This window comes from Ammospiza nelsoni, chromosome 1 (assembly GCF_027579445.1).
Source record: "Ammospiza nelsoni isolate bAmmNel1 chromosome 1, bAmmNel1.pri, whole genome shotgun sequence".
NCBI classification, from domain to species: Eukaryota; Metazoa; Chordata; class Aves; order Passeriformes; family Passerellidae; genus Ammospiza; species Ammospiza nelsoni.
In genome coordinates, this window is record NC_080633.1 from 24,558,529 (window position 1) to 24,580,232 (window position 21,704).

At 41.2% G+C, this 21,704-nt stretch overlaps 1 protein-coding gene across 1 annotated transcript in view; it reads right to left on the reverse strand.

Moving 5' to 3' along the window:
- The window catches only part of CALCR (calcitonin receptor), a 157,179-nt gene that overhangs the window by 13,736 nt on the left and 121,739 nt on the right, over nucleotides 1-21,704 (reverse strand). Inside the window, exons 8-11 of the mRNA XM_059469578.1 lie at nucleotides 13,075-13,228; nucleotides 8,219-8,279; nucleotides 8,050-8,116; nucleotides 4,828-5,046 (exon numbers count right to left, since the gene is read on the reverse strand). Of these exons, the coding sequence (XP_059325561.1) occupies nucleotides 4,828-5,046; nucleotides 8,050-8,116; nucleotides 8,219-8,279; nucleotides 13,075-13,228 (501 nt within the window). The remainder of the gene's footprint in view (nucleotides 1-4,827; nucleotides 5,047-8,049; nucleotides 8,117-8,218; nucleotides 8,280-13,074; nucleotides 13,229-21,704) is intronic.

The following is a 21,704-nucleotide window of genomic DNA, read 5'->3' on the forward strand; positions in this document are numbered from 1 at the left end:
TTAACAGGCTACTTTTAAATGGGTTAATTTTATTCTGTATAAGGTTGCACAGAGAGCTGAATTTAAAGCTTGGATGCATTGTGGATATATATGCAGTCCAAATCCAGGCCTTAAAGATTCAAAATGCCCTTGTACTGAACCAGGCACCTCTGAGCTGCATCCTCCTGCCTGGCAGGGGGGGTGCTGGAGCCATGGGGGGTTGCTTGGGAGCTGCTGAGTGGCACACAAAGGATCTCACTTGTGGAGAAAAAGACAGTGATTATTTTCTGTTCAGCAGAAAAAAAATCCCTTCTCATTTGCCAATAAAAACCAAGGCTCTTATGCTGAATAGCATTTTAATTTCTCATTAGAGGTAGAATTACACTTTTAGAGCCTCAGTCACCAAGGGATTGAGAAGAACAGCTTTAGCTGCTTGTGTCCTGCTGTTGATTCAGGGGCTGTTCCTCCACCCCTCCCTCACAGACCTGCACAGTGACAGTGCCATTTTATGGCACCTGACAATCTCTAAAAACCTGGCTTGCAGGTGCTGGAGATAGAATGGGACAGCTGGTGTAGCGAGCTTGAAAGCTGAGGCGTATTCATTCCTGGGCTGGTTAGAGAGCTGTGGGGGGACTGTGTCTGTATGTGGGACTAACTGATGCATCATGCAGTTAATTTTCTACTCTTTCTTTTTTGTTGTGAGGCCTTTGCTGTGGGCCAGTGTCAGGAGTTAGAAGCTGGGGTAGTGGCCCTTGGTAGCAGAACTGTCGCAGACATCTTTTCATGTAAAATCCTTTTCTTAGGATTTTTTATTCCTGAGAAGCTGAGAGGCCTCAGGAACAAAATGTAAAAAATGGTTATCTGCTGCTATGGAATGCTACAGGTCCATCTGTGATTGGTCTCATGTGCTTGTTTGTAATTAATGGCCAACCACAGTGGAGCTAGCTCGGACAGAGAGTCTGAGGCAGCTGCCTGTGTTATCATTCTTTTCTATTCTATTCTTAGCTTAGCTAGCCTTCTGAGATGAAACTTTTCCTTCTATTCTTTTTATTATAGTTTGAATGTAATGTATATCATAAAATAATAAATCAAGCCTTCTGAACATGGAGTCAACATTCTCGTCTCTTCCCTCACCTGAAAACCCCTGTGAACACCGTTACACAGAACCTCTGACAGAAGCACATCTCCCCAATCTCTTTACAGCCTGGGACCTCTCAAAAGGTTGCCAGTGGTTCCAAGGGTGAAGGAAGCTCCAGCCCCAGCTCCAGCCCCAGCTCCAGCCCCAGCACCAGCAGAGGTGCAGGACACCCTGCCAGGTCATCAGGTACAAGCCACATCTCTCTTGCTCTGTCTCAGAATGGAGACCTGAATGCAGCTACATGCTGGACCGAGGCCTTTGGCTTCACAGGAGGCATTCCCTTTGCCCAGGTGTATCATTTTGTCTTCACTGGGCAGCACGATGGGGTTTTCAGGCATTTGAGAGATGTGTTTTCATGCCAGAGGAGTGCAAGGAGCTGGTATATCTGGTACCCTAATGCTTTACAGCCCAAGCGAATTTGCATCTTTCATGAGATTTCAGCATCATCAACCAAGTTTTGAAAATCAGGTCCTTTAAGGCAGATCTGCAACTCACTGGCTCTTGTGGAGTGCAAACGTTTGCTTTGTGGTGCCTAATTTAGGAGCTCTGTGAAATAAGATAACTGTGTGTGTTCAGCAATGCATCCACAGCACCCCAATCCATGCATGTCATTCCAATTAAGATGTGTTGGTTTTGTGTAGGGTAGAGTTAGTTTTCTTCAAAGTAGCTGGTCTGGGGCTCTGCTGTGGGTGTGTGCTGGACACAGTGTTGATAATGCAGGGATGTTTTAGCTATGGCTCAGCAGGGCCTCCAAAAGTCAAGGCCTTGGCTGCTTTTCATCTCACACCACCTTGGTGGGCTAGGAGGGCACAGGGAATTGGGAGGGGACACAGTCAGGACAGCTGAACCCAGCTGATCCAAGGAAAATCCCAGAGCATATGGTGTCATGATCAGCATGTAAAGTGGGAGGAGAAGAAAAAGGGGGATGTTAGGAATGTTGGCATTTTTGGTCCCAGGTAATTTGGCTCCCAGTGGCGGAGCCCTACTTCCCTTAGGATGCCTGAACAACTGCCTGGCCATGAGAAGGTGAGAATGAATTCTGTAGTTTGCTTTGTTTGCATGTGTGGCTTTTGTTTTATCTACTAAACTGTCTTTACCTCACCTGATGAATTTTCCCTGTTTTCTCTTTTATCTTTCCAGTTCTCTCCTCCATGCCAGTGCAGGGAGCCAGCGAGGGGCTCTGTGGGGCTGAGCTGCCAGCTGGGGTTAAACCACAATGTAGTGGATGAAATGTCTTTCTCTTGCCTGGTGTACTTTTCATTTCAGCATTTTGGAGACTAAAGAGCTGATGTTGGTGATGGTGAGAAGATATATGAACCTCTACATTTAGAGGATTAATGGGAAGTTGGCTAGCTGGTCAGGAAAAGTGAATGCATTCCCATTTGCAGCCCAAAACCAGCCTTCCATTCTTTTTATCATTTAGGTATCTGTTCTTTGGATCTATTAAGAACAACTGGTCTATTGCAAAGACACATGCAGTAGACATTCAGTGTTTGTGAATTGTTCATACAACCATATTTAAAAACCCACTTCTGCTTAAAATGGTGAGCATTGATGACACCATTACAAAAGGGTGGGACAGATCAAAACCAGACTTCTGCTGTTATTCAGAAGTGACTTCAGCTGAGCAAACCTAGCTTGTGGACAAATAAAATAAAATAGAAAAATAAAATAAATAAAATAAAATACTGGTATGTTGTTTTTCAGTCGGGAAAGCCATTCTCTGAAAGAAATAGCATTACATGTTTTTTTTTTGTGAAAAGTTCTTTCTTTTATTCAATTCTCTGAGTTTTACAATAGACTGCAGTTCTTGTTTGCACCATTTCTGTGTACATGAATTATATAACTAACACATCAATCCTTCATGTTCACTTAAAGAAGTCATGTACTGTGAAAACTTGCCTCTCTTTCTGTTCTAGAAAAGGCATAAAATTTTCTCATTTAAGCAGTGCAGAAATGAAGAATGTACAACATTTTGCACCAAAAAAGATGACTGACATGCTGTGAGCTGCAAAACCCCACAGGCTCTTGCTGGTGTCTGCACGGGCTGGCTGTGCTGTGGGTCAGGGGAGCACAGCAGCTAAAGGGGAAGCACAGCCATTACACAAACTCACACAGAATCTGCTAATTACAGAACCAGCCCTAGAAGAAAATGAGCACCAGAGGAGTGATTATACAGCCGGGGATCGATCTTAAATATGCATACAAGAAATGCTAGGGAAAGAATTAAGAATGTTTATTTTACGTTGCTGGTTAAAAATCCAGTCTAAGTGGAAAAGGGAGTATTGCAGTTGGCTGCAGCCAGCAGGACAACTGCCCAGCCCTTCCAAAATGCCAAATTCTTGCAGGAAGATTATACTGCAGAGGTGTCAGGGGTTCTTCTGTGAGAGCAGAAGGAGCCCACCAGGGATGAAACTTTCCTGCCTTGGATCCCTCCCTCACCCACTCCCTTCATCCATGCAGCCTCCATTTTAACCTCAGTTTGGTGATTTTCTGTTGCATAATGATCACAATTAGAATTTTTAATTAAGACAATTATAATCGGTTTTGCGATTCTCCAACAACTGCATGGAATTTAAAAGATATTTTAAGAGTAAAGTGATTATTGTAACACTCTGTCTTATCCTAACTTGTTAGAACTGCAATCAAATAACTTGTCACCAAAAAACTAATTTGGAGATATTCATTTATAGCTCTTGTAAGTGAAAAAGTAACAGTACAGGCAACAATAGAAGTAACAAAGCTGTCATTCCTTTTAAGCAGAACTGTAATATAAGATGTCATACACTTCAAAAGTAGACCTATAACTTCAGTTATTCTACCCATGCAGCAGCAGGAGCACCCACAGTTTTGAAGGGATAAGGATGATAAGCAGGATATATAATCTAACAGGGTTCACAGATTTTGTTTGCCCTATTTATAATTTCATTTAAGGAAACAGCACTACTATTTTTAAGCTGTTTTCTTATTAAAGCATTAAAATAATTTCTCCACTTACTTGTTCCACATGAATGAAAGCAAGAAGTTAGTCACCATATTCACTCATGTTGACCACTACTCACAAATGCCTTGAAAAACTGCCTTTCCTAGTCAGTATAGGTCTGGATATATTCCAGTCAGTCAACCAGATAACCCAGCATTTAAATGCATTTAGGTTTGGCTTGTTTTGTTAAAAAAAAGAACCCAAACAAAACTAGACTTACTGAATGATGTATTTTCAGAGCGTTTTTGAAATCAAAATGTCAATCTGATAATTTAAACTGCCTAATAATGGAATTATAACTCCTAAATGAAGCTTAGTTATCTCTGGTTTTTCTTTTGTGTGTTGGCATTCCCTCTGAGTAACCGTTTGCTAAGACTGCTTATTTTAATATTAAGGTCACAGCACTAGTTTTAGTCAATTTGAGCAGTTCAACAGAAGTTATGCTGGAACATAAAAGCTGTCTGTGAACTCATTTTTTCTCCATAGTTTGGAAATAGTGTGAACTGATAATTTTTACTTATTACATTGTTTCCTCTGTCTTGTCTCTGTTTACACAGTGGTGCTGCTTGTGTAAATGCAGATAATCCAATACTGTGAAATGGCTGGAAAAGAACTGAAAAGCCAGTTATTTCAGCTTCAGGGTAAAACTCGAAGGTGCTGGCAACACGATCTTTGAGTAAATTAGTTTAACATCAAACAATTCAACTACACTGAAGCTGCTACATACCTGGTAATGCATTAGTATGTGCATGATGTAATCATATATTTCTCCAGCAAGTCGGTTTTCTGGTCTCCAGGGAATAATAACAAACTGAATTCCCAGTAAGGGCACCAGGATTAAAGTAGCTCTGACAGCTTTCATATACATGTTGGACTCAGCACGGTGGGTATCTCTCAGCTTTGTCACCAAAACTCGGACAATGTTCAGCAAAAAGAAGAAATTGACCTGCAAAAACAAAGGTATTGTAGGTGAAAGCATTCAAATTAAACAGACATTCAAAATAAAAATACCAAGCACATAAATGGCAATAAACTGCAGCTTTCTAGCTTTATTGTATCTTATAATGGGCAGTTCCCTGGCAGTCAGGTCTTGGAAAATATCTTGAATATTTTCAGAAAAGATCTATTAAGCAACTCTACATGGTTTGGAGCCTGCATGGATGCTTCAGGAAAGCAGGGGTCAGTTCTAGAATGCACTGGACGTTTTGACACTGATATGGGCAAATTCAGGGTTTCCAGGGAACACTAAATATTATTTTTATATTGGAAGTTTAAATGGCGTGGACAAATTGTCCCCTAGAAATAACCACATCTCTGTCCTGAGTCTGACAGTTGCCAAGCTATCTTGCCAGTTGGGATAAACTCCAGCATGTCCCTGTACACATGGGACCTATGAGAGCACAGAGTTTCCCTAAGGAATATGCTCCATGGACTAATGCTTCAGGGTTGTCTGTGAGCAGAGGTGTAAGGCTGTTTTTGAGGAAAACCTTGGACATCTCTTGCCTCCACCAGACTGCAGGGACTCTGTGGTGCTCTACTCACAGGGAACAGCTAGCTGTTGCTGTCTCAGGGCAGAAAACTTTGTCCCTGATCCTCATGATCAGTGATACCACGTAGTTCAGCACCTCCTCTCCTCAGTTATTTATGGAAATCTGATTTCAGCATAGAGCAACTTGCCCTTGACCCTGGTTTCACAGAGAGCTCCTTGTGGGATGTGCTGAGAGCCTGCAGGAAGAGGGAGGGCAGAGCCAGGCTGGTAATGAGTTCAGTGATTACCCTGAAGACATCTCTGGATCACAGACCCTTGGCCTCCAGGGTACCCACATCACTCTTTTCCACTCTGCTACAGTAAAATCAGGCACTGACTCTTTGGAACTTTAATAGACTTTCTTTTTCCTGCTAATTTTTTGAAATAATGATGTAAGTGTATAATTTCCATAGATATTTCAAGAGTTCAAATCACATATATATATATATATATATCTCAGAAATTTCAGTTGAATTTTTTCAGAACGGTGAATCAGCAAGCTCTGGTAAAACATTTCATCACTTCTAAACTACACTGGGAGACCTTTCAACTGTTTTACATTTGTGCTCTACTAGAAAAGAGGAATAATAAATTACTTCTGAGGTCCCAGTCAACATTAAATCTAAACCTTATTCTCCATCCTCTTCTGACTTCACTCACTCTGCTTAACCTTCACTTTTAGATTTTCTGAAAGTAACTGTAAAAAGTCAAAGAAAGACTTTACAAAGTTAAAAACCCTCAGCTCTTCTGAATCAGTCTGCCACAATGGGTTTTTTTTGTAGCAAATCATGCAGGATATACTGTAGACATTTGCTGGATTCCCGGCTGTTTAGGTGACCTGGAAAGGCCCGGGGTGGCCTTGGACAGCCCGCGCTTCAAAGGACGAGAAGAGGCTCCAGATCTTTTCTCGGTCTCGGTGTTTGTTAATTGTTTATCTAAAAGATTTTCTCTTGGCCCAACAGAGGTCTGCACAGCAGCCAGCCATGAGCACACTGCGAGCCCCCGGGGCGGTCACCTATCTTTATACTCAAAGTTACGTATACAATATTTATCAATTTTCCCCAATACCTTTTACCCTTATTAACCAGTGCACTTTTAGTAATAACCAATCCCAAAGTGCCAACATCACCACAGGAGATGGAGGCCAAGAAGAAGAAGAAGAAGAAGAACAGGACACGCCCCAATTCCTCCATCTTACTTCTTTAGACCCCCCTGTACAGAAATCCTAAACCCTGTGTCTTACACTCTAATTAACTTATCCCTTCACAATTCACCCAGTGAAATCTTCCCATCCTCATACAGGTGTTGTCTCCTGTGTAGGATCAAAGTCCAGCCACCAGACACTTCTGGCAACATTCCAGGACCTCCGAGCCCCCCAAGGGTGGTCTCGGTCACTCTGCACATCAGTCCTGAGATGCTGAGATCCCACAGACATTGACATCTTCATAAGAAAAATAAGACTGGAAATGACATAAGCACAATATAGAAATAATATCTTATTTTGAAAATAGCTAAAGATTGCTATTTTTCCATAATAGTTGCTTATATTTTCTTTGTGAAAAGATATAAAGACTGGGATCACAGTGACAAAAAAATAAAGGTTAAATGAATTATCTCAGATGGTAATTGACATTGCAATAGGAGATACAGTCAAGGTTGAACCAATAAACCCACAATAAATGTGATTCTATGGGACCAACAGACTGCCTATAAGGCAGGGAAGGATGGGCTATTTCATATAGCTGATGTTAAAGACTGCTTCTCCAGAAAGGGTAGAAAGACTTTTTGTTTATTCAGCTATTATATGGAAAGTTGTTTATTCAAAGTTTTCTAAGTACTCGCTGCGCTATTGTTTGATCTCTGAGGCAATTATTGCAGGTACATCCGTGCAGGTGTTTGCAAGTAAGAGCAGATAAAAAGATGAAAGTGCATCTTGGGTGACACAATCACATGAGCTTGGGGCTGGGTTGGGCAAACCTGTTCTGCACCTGTCAGGAAGGTCAGGGTTACCATGCCCAGCTGGCACACCAAATGCTGTATGTGTGCACATTGCCAAGCTGCACTTGGAATCCTGTCTTCCTACTCAAACAGCACAGTTTGAGTTCTTTCCCTGGATTCTTTCAGCTCCCTGCCTCTGGAACATACCAGCTCAGTGACCAGAAGAACCCATGCTGAGCAACCAGCTCACCCCAGCTAAGGCACAGTTAAATGATGGATGACACATAAATGCAGTGTATTCCTCTCAAGTCCCACAGGAAAAAAGTGTTGTGAGCCTGTCCTTTGTAACACTGAGTAGAGAAAACCTCTAGTTACTTCTGCGTTTTGACCAAAATACTTATAGTACAGAAACATCTATTTTGTTTGGGTTAGCATAATTTTAAAATACTTATTTATACTGTTGATAACAAACAATATTCTTACCAATAGAGCTGCCATTACAGGTCCATGAACAATATAAAGCAAGTGTGTGTCAACACTCATCCAGCAGCTAGAGGGGAAATACAGCATTAACATTTGTTATTAACTTGAATAAAATTTGCTGCATAGTTAAATATTGCTAAATTCCTTCAAAAAAAGATGTGCTACTCACTTGTCATTGAAGTATCTGGCTCTTGCAACTGCATGAATGGATGCTGGCACTAAAGGGAACCCTGAAATGATTAAAGTAATAGATCAGTTTTGGTATTTGTTTAGCTTGAATTTCATGTGTGTCACACACTAATAAGTCTGTTGTTCACAAAACATATGGATGTGAAATCACATCCTTCAGGAAAGAACTTAGTCCATCACACCCAGATCCTGGCAACACCTCAATGATGAGATGCAAAAGGGATTAACACTCAAGGCAGGCCAAAAAGGAGAAGCAAAACCCACAGACCATGCTCTCCTGGGGTGTCTCAAAGCTGCTGCCAGGCTCCCTGCACTGCTGTGGCTTTTACAGGGAAGGGTGTGAGCAGGGAGTGTGGGAAGGATGTAGGGATCATTCTGTTCTCAGACGAGTCTTCTCTCAGGAAACCAGGGACACTTGTTAAAGGCATGTAAATAACTGTTGAGCAAGAGAGAGGCAAATTGACTTGCATGCCAGATTATGGAGCAACAAGGAACAGAGTGAAGAGTTTCTCTTTTGGAGCCAATGGCATGAGAAAGCGTTTGGAGCCAGGAGGTTTTTGGGGGATGGGAATTTGTGATATCCTCTGTAGGTTCTCAGCATCTGTGCAGCCAAGCCCACTCCACGCAGCTTTTCTCAACAGGGAGAAGAGCTGTGGCTACCATAAATCCACATATTCTGACTTATTTGTGATACCTCAGAGGAGGTTTTGACAGGGAGCTGATGGGAGCAAATTTGCACTGGCCTAGGCAACATGCCATGCTTAACAAAATAGAAAGCTCAGGTTCTTATTTCCAGCCTGACACTGAGAGTGACAGTCTGGTCCCCTCCTTTTCATTTCCCTTCAGCTTGCTTAAATGTCATATCCCTTTCCAATAGGCTAGAAGCCTGGAACTGGGGAGCAGGACACGATCTGCTGCCTTGTCTGTCCTGTGCAGAGAGCTGGGCACACACCTTTGCTGCTACTGCTGCCTGTTCTCTATGAACCACTGACCTTTCTACTGAGCTTTGGATATTCTACAATTACAAATTAAAATGTGTGAAAATATCCTATTGATACCATGATTAATCATGGAGGGATTAAAAGAATACAGCTCCTGTTTTGTTCACATGTTAGTGGTTTAATAAAAATATTTAGAAGAGATGGAGGATCCTTAACCATATTGTGGGGAGTGAAAACAAGGTCCAAAGATACATAAATAAGACACTCTTATGTTTCCCGGCATTTTTAAGCAATAGCTATTTACTCTATTGCCAAAAAAAAAGAGTTCTCATTGCAATTTACCTTGGGAGGACAATGCAGCTGTAGGAGAACAAACTGGATTGCTTTCTCTTTTGTATGTTTTTAGAAAGTGTTCTTAGAAAAGAATGATTCCCAGGCCTCTGGCTGCAGAATTACCTTTTTGGGTGATGATGCACAGCAAAACAACAAAAAACTCAGAATAAAAAGAAAGGAGATTATGACCTCAGGGTGAGCTCATGGGATTGACAGCTTGAGAAAATCGTTTTGATTGGGAAATGGAGCAAGTCTGGGCCAGTTTTGTTTGAAGATTGAAGTGCAATTTTTAAGGGGTCTTTCTAATAGCAAAACTTCTTCAGCTGAAAACTGTGGCCTGGAGTTTTGCAAGTAGAACATGCCATATGATGTAAAAAGAGCTTTTTTCTTCTGCTAAATGCATTAGCTTGGGATATTTGGCTCAACAAACTCCAAAGCAAATCTCAAGAATGCTGTGGAAAGCCAGCATTAGCCAGTTACAGGCTAAGAAGCCCATGACCCTCTGAAGCTCAGATTTCCAGCTGCAGCCTGGATGGGCTGTTCTAGGGCTAAGTGCTGGTCTTGTAAAGGGCCAAAAAGCAGAGAGGAGCAGAGATGTGGAGCACCAAAGACTGTGTGGTCGTGGTTACATGTATGAGTCCCACCTGTACACGGTGAGCAGTGAATAATGCAGAGAAGGTCCCCAGCCATCCCAGGGACAGGTAGGACACATCCCTTTAGTCATGCCAGGTCCTTTACAGCACAAACTGGCAATTAGGTCACTATTCCCAGCACCATTTGGAAGGCACTGCAGTTTCAGCACTGTCCAAATAAATGATTCCCTTTTCACTTTGATGTGGGTGAAGCTGCCTGAAGCGGCTAATGGTGATTTCCTGACCCAGTGAAACAATAACAAATGAGAAACCACATCCACAGCCGTGATTCCCAGAGAAGGGGTCAGCTGATGGCATCAGCCTTGAAATACATCTGCCCATGCCAGATTCCATTCAATCACCTCAAACCTTTTGTAGATGTTTTTTATATCTGCTCAGATTTTTTTTTTATAAAGCTATTTTAAAAATGTCATTAGTGGTTTTCAAAATAAAGTAGGCCAGATCTTCTTGCACAGAGATTAGCAAGAGCAATGAATAATGAGTAACTTTGTTTTGGACATTTGCCTTGATCTCTTGAATTGTAATTCAGAGCACAGCCTGCTCTGGTTCCTCTGCACTGCCCTTTGGAGAAACGTGTCTCTGTTCATTGATTAACATAGATGGATGTTTAAAGTTAAACAGTGTTACTACTCCTTCTGGAATCAGTGGAATTACAATGATTCATGCAAACTTAAGGAGTTACCAGATTGTCATAATCAGACCATTTTGCTATTAATAATATTTCTATTTAAGTTAGGAGGTGCTAATCATTACCTTTTTTTAAAATTTTTTGGAAGTATTAATCTAGTTTCATAAAAATGGCTGCAGACACCATTGTCAAGAGTTATGTCCATTTTTTATAACTGTTTCCTTCTCAAGATATCAGCACCCTATTACCACTGCCACTACCCTCTTTATTTTTGGGGCAGCTCTGCAGACTCTGATATGAGTCTTATCAGGTAACTTCACTGAATTCCCCACTGCTGCTGGTGCCATTCTCAGCACTACTACAGCTGGCTCATTACCTTTCATTGCAGGCTGGATGTCACAGGTGCATTAAATTGCACTGCCTAAATTGAATGGCAACGGAAAAAAATTATGTCCATGACCATATTGCTCTTCCACAATTGGATAGGGAGTGACACTATTTTGGGAAGCCTTGTTTGTGAGATATGAAAAAGCTTTGTCTGGAAGCAAATGTTTAAAATGACTCGTCACATTGGGTTGCTGTTTCACATCCCTATGAGACTTTTTATATTGAAATATTCTGAGCTATGAGATTTTTGTGATAGCACAGCTTCTTCCTCCAAGAGGACTCAGCTATTTGGATTGGCATGGTTCAGAAACTCTAAGTTGATTTAGGGCTCCTCAGGAAGGCTGTCTTCACTTAAGAGATGATAATGTTTCACATACTTATAATTCCAAAAGCATTTCAAGTGCCTCTCTTAGAAAAAAGAGTGCATGCTGGTGTTCTCATTAAGGAAAACCCAACAAACAAACAAAAACCATCAAAGACAAATTATTATTTGCCTGGAGTCTGCTATCTGACTCTACAAAGTATATGTACTAGAAAATCATGTTAATTTTCTTGTTATCTAATGTAGGTATCCAGCGAGCACTAAGCCTTGTATCGAAAGGGGACAGTAAATGATCAGATTTTAAAATGAAAATCCAGACAGGGGATAACTTTGCTGTTACTGCCCATTTAGGATCAAATATTGGATACCTAACTTGTGTCTGAAGGTAGTGTTTTAAATTTCTTCAGAATATATAGAACTGGGTAATTTTCCTCTGATCTAGTTATCTAATTATCTAATTATCCACTTATCTAATCTAAAAATTTCTCATTTTTATAGGTTTAAGCAATAGGGCTATTTTTCCATTTTCCTGCTGTAAATGAAATAATCTTGAAAAAGTACAACTTCACCAAAGAGGATGGCAAATATAGAATAAATTGTGTCTGCTTCAGCCAGTGGAGTGTCTGTGCAGTGGGACAATGGTAAAGGTCCATTATTTGCTGCTTTGCTGCACCAGTGGTTTCAAGATAGGGGAGCTGCCTTACCAGAAATTGGAATGAGGCCAGAGATTCATGGTTGCCAAATTGGAAGAAAGCTCTTGATATTGATTTTCTGTCAACACTGATGCAGAATAGATTTAAAATAGTGATTTAAATGTAAAAGATTCATTGTAATATACTGATTACATTTATATGGTCTTTTATTGGACCAGGTAGTCCAAAGGAAAAATATCTGCTGCTACCCACAAAAAAGGCAAGGGGTCCCTTAGGAAAATAGAAAACAGAAGAGAATGCATATTTGGAGATGAAGAACCAGACCTAATCATGGCTCCTTGAGCAGGATGCATATGACCACATGCTGCTGGACAAAACCAGTCCTGACAGCAAAGCCATTCCCTACTCAGTAGGTAAAATAAATTTTTTTCCTTTAAAACAACATATGCCAAAATGTATCTGATACTGGATTAACTTCCTGAGAAATTCTGCTTCCTCTTTGTAGGCTGTGTTTTCTTCATTTTGTGAGACACAGACACTGATCTTTCCTCTTGATTCCAGGAAAACTATACTTTATAGGTACACACATTCATGTTTTTGTATATATGTGACAAAAATAAACATTTATTTTTTTTCAGAAAAGATATATTCTTGAATAGAAGTGTATTTTTCCAATAGCTTTTATCAACAGAGCATAAGTACTTCTTTCTACAAATGCAGCAAATAAAAAATAATTTTTGTGCTGTTTTTTGTAAGTTTCTAAACCCATGTAACTATATTCTCAAATTAAGAGTCCAAGAACTCAGTCTTAAGCCATGATCTAATGATATTAACTGGATCATAAGTGATACATAAGTGCTAGAAGAATTCAAAAATCTGAGTGTACTGACCATCCTGCTACAGATGGTAGCATACATACCCCAGCCCAAGAGGTAATACCAGTGCAAACGCTGCTCTTCAGCAAACACTGCCACCACGATCAGCGTGTGGAGATAAATGCCTTCACACAGCATCCAGAAGTAGTTGCAGCCCAGCATGTACTGATGAAAGAATTGCAGCACTTTGCAGCTCACCTGTAAGATAAATGAGAGAAAGTCACACACTTGACCAGCATTTTGCATTTAAGTAGGTGAAGACAAATGTTACTGCTAGGCTATAAGAAAGCAAAGGGTAACAAAAATTGCCAGCTCTTTCTGGTTTTTGGGGTTTTTTTCAGCACCTATCAGTAAGAAGGATTTCAAACTTTAATGAATGAGATGAACTAAAGGAATTAAATTAAATTAAATTAATTAAATTAAATTAAATTAACCTGGAGAAAAGGAGGCTTGGGGTGCCCTTATCACTCTCTATAACTCCCTGAAAGGTGGTTGGGTTCAGGTGGGGTTGGCCTCTTTCTCCAGGCAGCAACTGACAGAATGAGAAGACACAGTATAAAGCTGTGTCAAGGGAAATATAGGTTGGATATTAGGAAAAAGTTTTTTACAGAAAGAGTGATAAAGTACTGGAATTGTCTGCTCAGAGAGGTGCTGGAGTCACCATCCCTGGATGTGTTTGAAAGAAGACTGGATGTGGCACTCAGTGCCGTGGTTCAGTTGAGGTGTTAGGGCGTGGGTTGGGCTCGATGATCTTCCAACCTAGTGATTCTGTGATTCTGTAAATTAAATCAAAAGAAATTAAAGTCCTCACAGTAGAATAAAATTATGATAACAGCACTCCAAAAATACCAAAAATTAAAATATTTCCTTAAAAACTCAGTAATCTGGCCACTTGTTCTACAGGTCAAAGGAGGGCTGTGAAAAAGACTAACATTGAGCTCCAATTTCGATGACTTGCTTTTGATCAAGCTTTTCTAAGTTTTTTTTCAGGGCTCTCTTCTAAGCGAAAGTCATTGACGCTTTAAACAGCTGCCAGCTCTGAACAAATTGTTTTGGAAAGTGCAAGCTTTTGTGGCAGCAGAGATTCTTTTTGTATCCCCTTTTTTTACCAGGGATACTGTCATTGCCACTTTGTGAGGCGACAGCTTTGCTCTATTTTGATGAAATAACAAATTGACATGAGGAACTAAATGGAGCTGGTGAAGTGGTTCCCATGCATGGTTCAGATGAGGCTACAGAGACCTTGACAAGGGATTGTGGCTGCAAATTTCTGGGAATCAGTGGGCAGATGGTGGAGGGAACCATGTTGTGTCCATTACTGGAGTGCCAGCTGGTAAGGGATGATGCTGCTCCTCTTCTGAATGGGTCTCAATTCCATTGGTTTTGTAGGGATGGCAGTGAGGTCCTCCACCTGGTCCTTCTCCTCCTCCTTTCTGGTCAGCACAATCCAGGAGGGCCAGGAGGAGTGGCAGGCATTGCTGCACTGGCAGAGACCCACTGCTTCTGGGGAGCACCACATGCTGCCTGGAATTCTGAGGTCACAGCAGTGATAGCAAAGTAACAGCCACCATCTGTGGCCATAGGAGAATAACTATTTCCCTTAACTTCTGCAGATGTTTTCCAAGCTGACTACCTGTGCTGCACAAGATGTCATTAGGATTCACTTGTCTCTTTCAAGAGTCACTTTTGCAGTTCAGCAGATAGGGTACTGCATGTTTTCCATTTGTCTGGACTGCCCCTCTGGATCAGAAAATCTCTGTCTCTAGTCCACCACTTGCTGTTCCTAATTCCCAACTGCCCAAACATGTGTATTTCATTCTGTTTCAATATTTGCAGCGCAGGTTGGTGTTCATGAAAATATAGGTTTATTGATAGGTTAGAATATAGGGTTCTGACAAGATTAGTGTGAAGAACTGTTTTTTATTTTCTAGCAATTCATGTATTCTTACCATGCAGGACAGAACAGATTGTTACATCTTTCTTCCACACTGTGGCTGAACAGCTCTTAAAAGTGTGCCCAAAAAGGGTTGTATACTGAGCTCAACCTAACAGAGCCAACCACCACTACCACCACCACCAAAACAAATGATAAGTGAGGATGTATTTGCTCCTTTGTTCTGTGAGCAAAAGTGTTCATTAAGGGTCTTATATGATTCCTGGATTGTTTTTCAGAGATCTGGGTCAATATATTTTTTATCTTGTTTCCCAGCCCACACTCAATGCAGCCTCCTAGCTGGCAGCTTTCCTTTTTCCCTTCTCCCCTTATTACCCATCCCTACAAGGGCTGCCTTGTCTGATGGGCACTTCCCTCAGTCTGCACACAGATTCAGGTGCCCTCCCTGGCATCAGCCAGACACCCTGGCCTCTAAAATGTAAGCAAACTTCCTGAGCCATCACAGCAGTTTTCTGTGTCTGAGGTTTGGGCTGGACCAGCACTGTGTCCCCTTGTGGAGGTCTCCAAGGAGAAGCTGCAGGTCAGAGGGGCCACCTGAGAGCTCAAGGCATCATTTTTCTCACGGCTCCAGTGGGAGTGACTCAGGGTGCCTGCATGATGCACATGGGCTTGTCCTGCTCTTCCCAGGGCCAAATTATCCCAGCATTCCATCCAGACACCTGGGCTCTAGGAACAACTAGAGGAGGAGATGAGCGCAGATGGTGAGTTCTGCAACAAAAATCCATGGTACTTCTCAAGTGTGTCATTTTGACTTAATTCTTTCCCTGTTTCATACTGTCCAACTGAAAGGAAGGTGGCAGTGGAGGATCCTTGCTCCTCTTTGCCCCTTCTCTGTGTGCACTGCTCACCAGCCCTCTGAGCAGAGACTGACTGAACACACCTCCCACTAGAACCAAGCCAGTCTTTGCTGGAGCTTGTGTCTGTAGCTCAAACATAGTAATAACATTCCCTGACAGCTGTAGAAGTAAGCTCCATTTGCTTCATTTCCCAACATTTCTTTCTTTTGTGCACCCTCCACCTGAACTATGACTTGTGGCTTCAAAAATGAAATATTTTACTTATCCTTTAGAGCAATGGACATGCAGACAACAAATGACTCTTGAGGAACTTAATAACTTCTGATGTAACAAGTTAGAGAAGTAAGAAAACCCTTGACAAAGAATAAAGGATTATTATGACTAATACTTTCACACACATCACATTAATTTGAGAATTTATGTGAACAAGTTATTATAAGGAGTTTAAACACAACAGTGCATTGAGATAAGATGTTATATTCATATTATTCAAAGGGAAACAAGAATCAGTCTGCTTTGGATGAGGTAACTAATGCAGTGTGTTTTAGCTCTGGCTAAGTGATGCAATGGAAATCTTTTCCTACAATAATGAAACTGTTTTTCTTTTGTCAGAGCAAGTAAAAGAGATTTTTCAGTAGAAGAGAACTTTTTACTGATAAGAATTGGATTAGTAAAAATAAAACACAACAAATACAACCAACATCTTGGAGTATATTGATCTTAATTGAGAAAATATAAAAATAGTAAGTTTTATATAGCTTTTATTTTTGCAGAAACAAGTAAAATAAAACTGCAAGATGATATCAAGCATTGCACAGGTGGAAGATTTGCTTCTGTAACTGACTGTTTTCTTTAGTATAATTTATAAACCTTTACTATAATCTATAAAGACTGATATCTATAATTTATAGGGTGCCCAGAGAGGTTATAGACTCTGTTTGTGCAAGTGTTCAATACCATGCTGAGTGAGGCTCTAAGGAACCTGGTCTAAGGGAAGGTGTCTCTGCCCATGACAGGGCTGTTGGAATTGGATGATCTTTAAGGTCCCTTCCAGCCAAACCATTCAAAGATCTAGGATTTTATGACTGTTAACTTTGAAATAAAAACATGTGCAGGAAGTTTATTTTCTGCTGAAGACAAAAGTTATGTTGTAAGTTCTTTGAGACAGAGGCTCTGTCCTTGTTATATCTTGTACAATATGCAGCACAGTGAAATCCAGGAAAGGATTAATTCAGCACCTTCACACTCTCAAGGGGAGTTAAAAGTCATGAGCTTTTCAGTCTGCAACCTGGTGTGCAGGTGACTGAAGCTAGTGGGTTTTAATTCATGAGCAGCACAGGCTGGGAGGAAATAGAGGTCCTTTCTAGTGCAGCCCCATAGCTGTTACTCAGGTTGGCCTCCTGAACAAAGGAATAACAAATATCCCACTTTTTAACAGCCTGGAAACAGACAGGACTGTCCTGCACTGTCCTGTTGATGGCTACAGCAAGGGTAAATGGGGAAAAATTATTAGGAAAAAACTACCAGCCCTCGAAGTCAGCTTTAAAAAAGCAGCTCCTTTTCTGCTTCTGGAAGGATGGCCAAGAATGAACCTCTTTTGGCAGAATGCAGTGTGGAAAGAAACTCAGTCTGTGAGCAAGGAGGCTGCCTCTGGCCACGTGTTTGCACTACATTGATGGGCACAGAAACTGAGAAAACTTCTCTACAGATTTGCAGGACAGTATCCAGGAAAAAAGAGTCCATTACTGCTGATTTTCCTTCCTCATAAAAGCAACCTCCAATGACTGCAATGATTGTGGCCTAATTACTCAGGGGCAAAAGGGGTCAATAGGAATACAGTCAGTATTCCTCTGAACAGTCCTATTCCGCTCACTTGCAAATCTCACAGAGAGTTATGGAAATCTTGTAAACACCACAGCTGCAATACGCAACAAAAGCACTTCAAAAGGATTCTGGAATATTTCCCAGAGGAGAAATAAAACAATTTACTCTCCTTATACAAGAAAGAGATAGAAATGGTGTCTATGATGTTTTGCAGGGCATTCTGGCATGTTATAAACACTTTTAATGTTCCAGTCCTGCCAAAGGAGTCCCAAAGGTCCATCTGCCTATGAAGGACCCTGCAATTGCACAATAATGTAATTGGCATAGTGCTCTCCTCAGCTAATCCAGCAGCCTCTCATCACATGTGCTTGTCATTTCTCTGTTAAGGCTCTCCTTGGTTGTTGGTTAATAGGTTATGGACAGAAAACTGCACCGTTAACTGCACCACTTACCCTCATTGGGGCGAATCTGGTAAAAACTCTTGAACTGCATAAACCCCAAAACTCCATTTTCATGGATAATAACAAAATTTAATATGAAATAAACCTGCTAATTGTTTGAGGAAGGTTGTCCTAGTAATTCCATCAGAGCAAAAGGCTTGACTCTGTTTTGGCACTGTAAAGTCACACAGATTCCCATGTGTGCCCATTCCTGCAGTGCTCTCCTGGCTAAAGGAGCTCAGGGTGGCAGGCTGGGAGATCTCTATTTTACATCAGTCCTTATCAACTCCAGAGAGCCTGCCCTATGGAAAGCAAATATGGGAATGCCCCTCAGCATGCATAATTAAATATTTCTTCTCCAAAGCTCCTATCCATTGAAATACCTCCCACCGACATTTCAAATGAATTGCTGAGAACAGATCTGCTGGGGTTATCAATTTTAATTCAAGCCAGCTATATGAGCTATCACTACAGCTGTACACTTGCTTTAAAGGGAAATAATATTTGACCTTGCTATCCTCGTTCCTCTTCACCTCTGGGAAACCTCCCCAGTGCATGGCAGAGCAAAGGACCCTCCTCAAAGAGATTGCAGCTTGCCATGGAGGCCAGATATGATTTATTGAAATTCAGTTTGAAGGCAATACAATATATTCTCAAACATCCTAAACTTAGCATTTTAAAGGAGTAGCTTTAAGTTTGATTACTGCTCTGCCTTAAAAAATGGTGGGTTTTTTCTGACTATTAGAGCACTATCCTATGAAAGCATTTTTAAATTCCAAGTATCCATATATTACACAAATAAGCAATAAAAGTTTTTTCCAAAGCAAGACTGTGCTAAGTACTGTAGCTGTAAATCTCTGGCTATCAGAACACCATACCATTATACAATGTATCTGCAATGAGTCATCCATTAAACTCTGTTCCAGTCAGAAACCTGGCGTACTGGGGTTTGGAAGAAGATTAACGTTTTAATATACTTTTTAACAATTTACAGAATGAAATGTACACAGTTCTCGGAGAGCTCCCAGGTTTTGTGTTGCAAGACAGCAAAATATGAAATTAAACAACAGGGGATATTCTTAACAGCATGTGTGTCCATGTCTATGCTATAGCAAAGCAGCCAGCCCAGATTTACACATTCTGGACAGGAATAATAAGGCTACAACTGCACATACCTGAATCCTGGCTGCTGTAGCAATAGTTGTCCCTGGACTTCAGCTTGGAGCTCTGCAGGGCCAGAGGGGTTCTCAGAGCACATCTGGCCCTGTCTCAGTGTGCAGGGGCCATTGGCTCCTCACCTGCAGGATGGCAAGTGTGACACAGGATGTGAGGCAAAGAAAAACAGCCTCACCATTCCCAGGGGGTTTTATCAGCTTGGTTTCTGAGCAGTGTTGCCAGAGAGAGGCAGTTTTTCAGGGACCCATTGTAGATATGAGCCTGGCTGATGGAGGAGACCAGATAGGCCAGCAAAGAGGGAGAGAAAACAAGGGCAGGGCTGTGTAAAAAAAATAACACAAGACAGTGCAAGCTGATGTTCGTTTGGAGAGGATCTGCTGCCACCTTCTCCCAGTGGAGGGAGGCAATCCCTGAGCAAAAGGGTTAAGAGCTCCTGCTATTCCAAGCACCTGTCCTCTACCATGACACCTGAGCAAGAGCCACCAGGCACAGGAGGACAGGACAAGGCAGAGGTTACTCAAATCTGCATCCAGGCAGAGCTCTGGGCATTGAGCCCTGAGCCAGGGTAGTTTAAATTTGCATGGAGTATATCTAACAGTCAAGTGCACCTACCTTATATTTGAGGTGTAAGATCTAGACCTACAAAATAATTTCCTGGGGACTAGGTACACTTTGATGACATGGATATATCCACTCACAATTCAGTTAAATGCTCCAGGAGTTTTCTAATGATACAACTGGGATTTGTGATACTAAATATAGACACCAAATTTGTCTCTCTTGTAATCAAAAGATAATGATAGAGATGATGGAGATTATAGTAAAAATTACCTCATCCTAAAGGATAGATCTAAAATAAGCCAGATGGATAGTACGTATGGATAGAATATAACTTTGTCTATCTTTAGCATGAGGTGACTAGGTCAGCTGTATGTTTCTGCAAAGCAGGTGTCCAAATGTAAGATGTGTCTGACCCTAAATGTTTATGAGTGCTTTAATTTTCTAGATGTGCTCAGATGCTGCTCCAGTGTCTTTCCTGGGGTGACCTACTGCTAGGTAGAGCTGCCAACCCTTCAAAGGATGTTGGGCCAAGGGGATGCCAGAAAATTGCAAAGTCAGTCAATTGGGTGTACAAAAGCACAAGCCACTCAGAGGTGAGATGGTGAGCAAAGGAGTTCAGTTATCCAAACAACTGACCTATTATTGGCCAATACCTCATTCTGCCAACTAAATCTAAAGGTCATGTGCATGACTAACCCAAGCCTGTTTAACTCCTACTGAAAGTCATTACTGTCATGACTGAAAGTCATTACTGTTTCTTCTTCCATACCCTTATTCCACATGTTTGGCTGTCATCTGTAAAGGCACTTTGATGTTCTTTCATTTGTTTTTTTCTCTTCTGATTCAGGCTACTTCTGTTTGGTCTTAGATACCTTGAAGAAACACAGGGTAGCAGAGGCATGGCTGAAAATGGGCAATACTTCTGGTCTGCAGTCATGGAAGGGCACGTGTGACTTCATGGTAGAGATGTGCAGGATGACGGAGTGAGGAATGAGCACTCTGCATTTAATTCACCTGACCTGTTTTAGCCACCTGCTTTAGAGTGAGGTAAATTGTCTCAGATTGAGACACAGCTGCCTCTAGAGGAAACGTTGCCATTTCATCAGACAAATCCCAGTGAGGAAAATAGCTGTGGCAGCATGGTATCAGGGAGAGTATTGTGTTTTGGAAACATTATGGTACTGTCTTTCTGAGGGGAATTATTTTTTTAAGAATCCAATATTTTGAGGGATTTTGAAAAATATTTTTGGGCAATACATAGTCAAATTTCTCACATTTCAGTTAGACCCTTTTAAAGGCATACTGCAAGGAAAACTTGGAGAGACACCTTGAATGTTTCTAGATATAATTGCTTTATATTCACAGAGAAATATCAACACCTGAGCTGCTTAAATGTTCTATGAATGTGGAAGGCCTTGTGTAAAACAGAGGTTCATGAGGTTCACTTGTCCATGCAGTGTAACACAGAATCCATCAAAAGGCAACTATTAGCATCTGCACTTGTTGATCTGACATTTAAGGAGTAGCTACTTGACATTTTCTATGCCTAGGGACTAATGGCACATTATTATCTATTTAACATTCAGTCTCTCAGATGCATTGGAGACAGCGCAATTGACAGAAACCTATGGTTGCCCAGGTACTATCCCAAGTCATCTTCACTTTGTCATCTCTCCTATCTCTTAGGAAGACCAAAAGGAAAAATGAAAAAAGCCTCAGAAAGCCATCTAAGTCAAACACAATTCCATCCTGTGGAAGATGTCTCCCTTTGGAGACTGCTACAGCTCAGATCTGAGGGTAAAGTAAACACACCTTTCTTGAGCAGCAGTTCTGGAGACACGTCATGAATTTCAGCAAATCTGGAATGGATTCACTCGTTTTGCATAAAGCAAAAGTGTGTGCTTTCCACCGCGGCTAAACAA